Here is a 1167-nt window from a genome sequence, read left to right on the forward strand (position 1 = left end):
CTGAGCTGGGGCCCTAGTGCATGGGGGCAGGGAGCCCACACATCCACTCGGGATGGATGGAGGCCTAGCTGGGGTGGAGGACTCTCAGAGGAGCCCATAAAGACTGGAGGTGAGAGCTGGAGGTCCTGAGAGTTGATATGAGGAGGGATCCGGGACGCAGACCTCCCTGGGGCAAAGCAGGAAGTGGCAGGGTTTAGTTTCAAGTTAGAGTTTGAGAGGGGAAGGAGGGGTACATCACCCTGCCCCCGTGAAGCTCCCAGACTTCTCAGGCCTCATGCACCTCAGAAGACTGCTCAGCGACCCCCAAATTTTTAAACTTGGATTGCCATTGGGCCCTAACTTCTCAGGCCACCCAACCAGGCAGGTGAATTTGGTGGTTAATTGATTATGTTTATGGCTCTGGAGGTCAGTACCCTAAATCCCTCACCCAGGGCTGCTACCAAATCTGGGTGGGGGGAGAGCAGAGGGCCAAACACAGAGCCCTAGAAGCAGCTGGCCGGGCCTCAGCCACTCTTGGTCCCCAAGGCATGGGTGTAGGCCTCGGGGTCTGTCCTTTCCCACCCCTTCCCAGGAGCCTCTCTGAGCTGATGAGACAGCACTAATCCTACAGCTTACGTGGAAAACACTGACCCCAGAGAGGAACCAGGGTGTCCAGAGCTCCGGGGTGAGCTAGAGATGGGGCCTGAGCCTCCTAACACACACATGTCCCTTCTGCCCCTGCTAGAGAGCAGAAGCAACCACACCCTAGACCTCTCTTGGGAGCTCTCCGCCGCTCTGGGCCAGCTCTTCGACAGCCAGCAGGACTGTGACCTGTCTGTCCATGTGCGGGTCCAAGAGGAGGAGGTGCTGGACCTCTGTGCCCACACCCTGATCCTGACCACCAACCCCGAGGCCCAGGCCCTGTGGAAGGCGCCAAGCAAAAGTGTGGACATGAGTGTGGATGCCGAGTGTGTACCTCTGGTCAGGGACTTCCTCAGGTGAGTGGTCCCTTCCATCCCACCCCTGGGTAAGGGCACGGTCACAGCAAGAGTTTTATAAACACACACACAGTACGTGTGTCCACTAAACATGCACATAGGTGGACACATGTATGTGTACACATGCACACATACATCACACACCTGCATGCACACTGGTGATGTATGGGTGGGAGATGCAGAGCTGGGC

At 57.3% G+C, this 1167-nt stretch overlaps 1 protein-coding gene across 2 annotated transcripts in view; it reads left to right on the forward strand.

The window, feature by feature from the left end:
• The window catches only part of LGALS3BP (galectin 3 binding protein), an 8999-nt gene that overhangs the window by 5553 nt on the left and 2279 nt on the right, over positions 1-1167 (forward strand). For both annotated transcript variants that reach the window (XM_012803246.2, XM_023511253.1), the window contains exon 5: positions 725-977. In XM_012803246.2, coding sequence (XP_012658700.1) covers positions 725-977 — 253 coding nt within the window. The remainder of the gene's footprint in view (positions 1-724; positions 978-1167) is intronic.

The sequence above is a fragment of the Otolemur garnettii genome, unplaced genomic scaffold (assembly GCF_000181295.1).
Source record: "Otolemur garnettii isolate 467f Iridium unplaced genomic scaffold, OtoGar3 scaffold00018, whole genome shotgun sequence".
NCBI classification, from domain to species: Eukaryota; Metazoa; Chordata; class Mammalia; order Primates; family Galagidae; genus Otolemur; species Otolemur garnettii.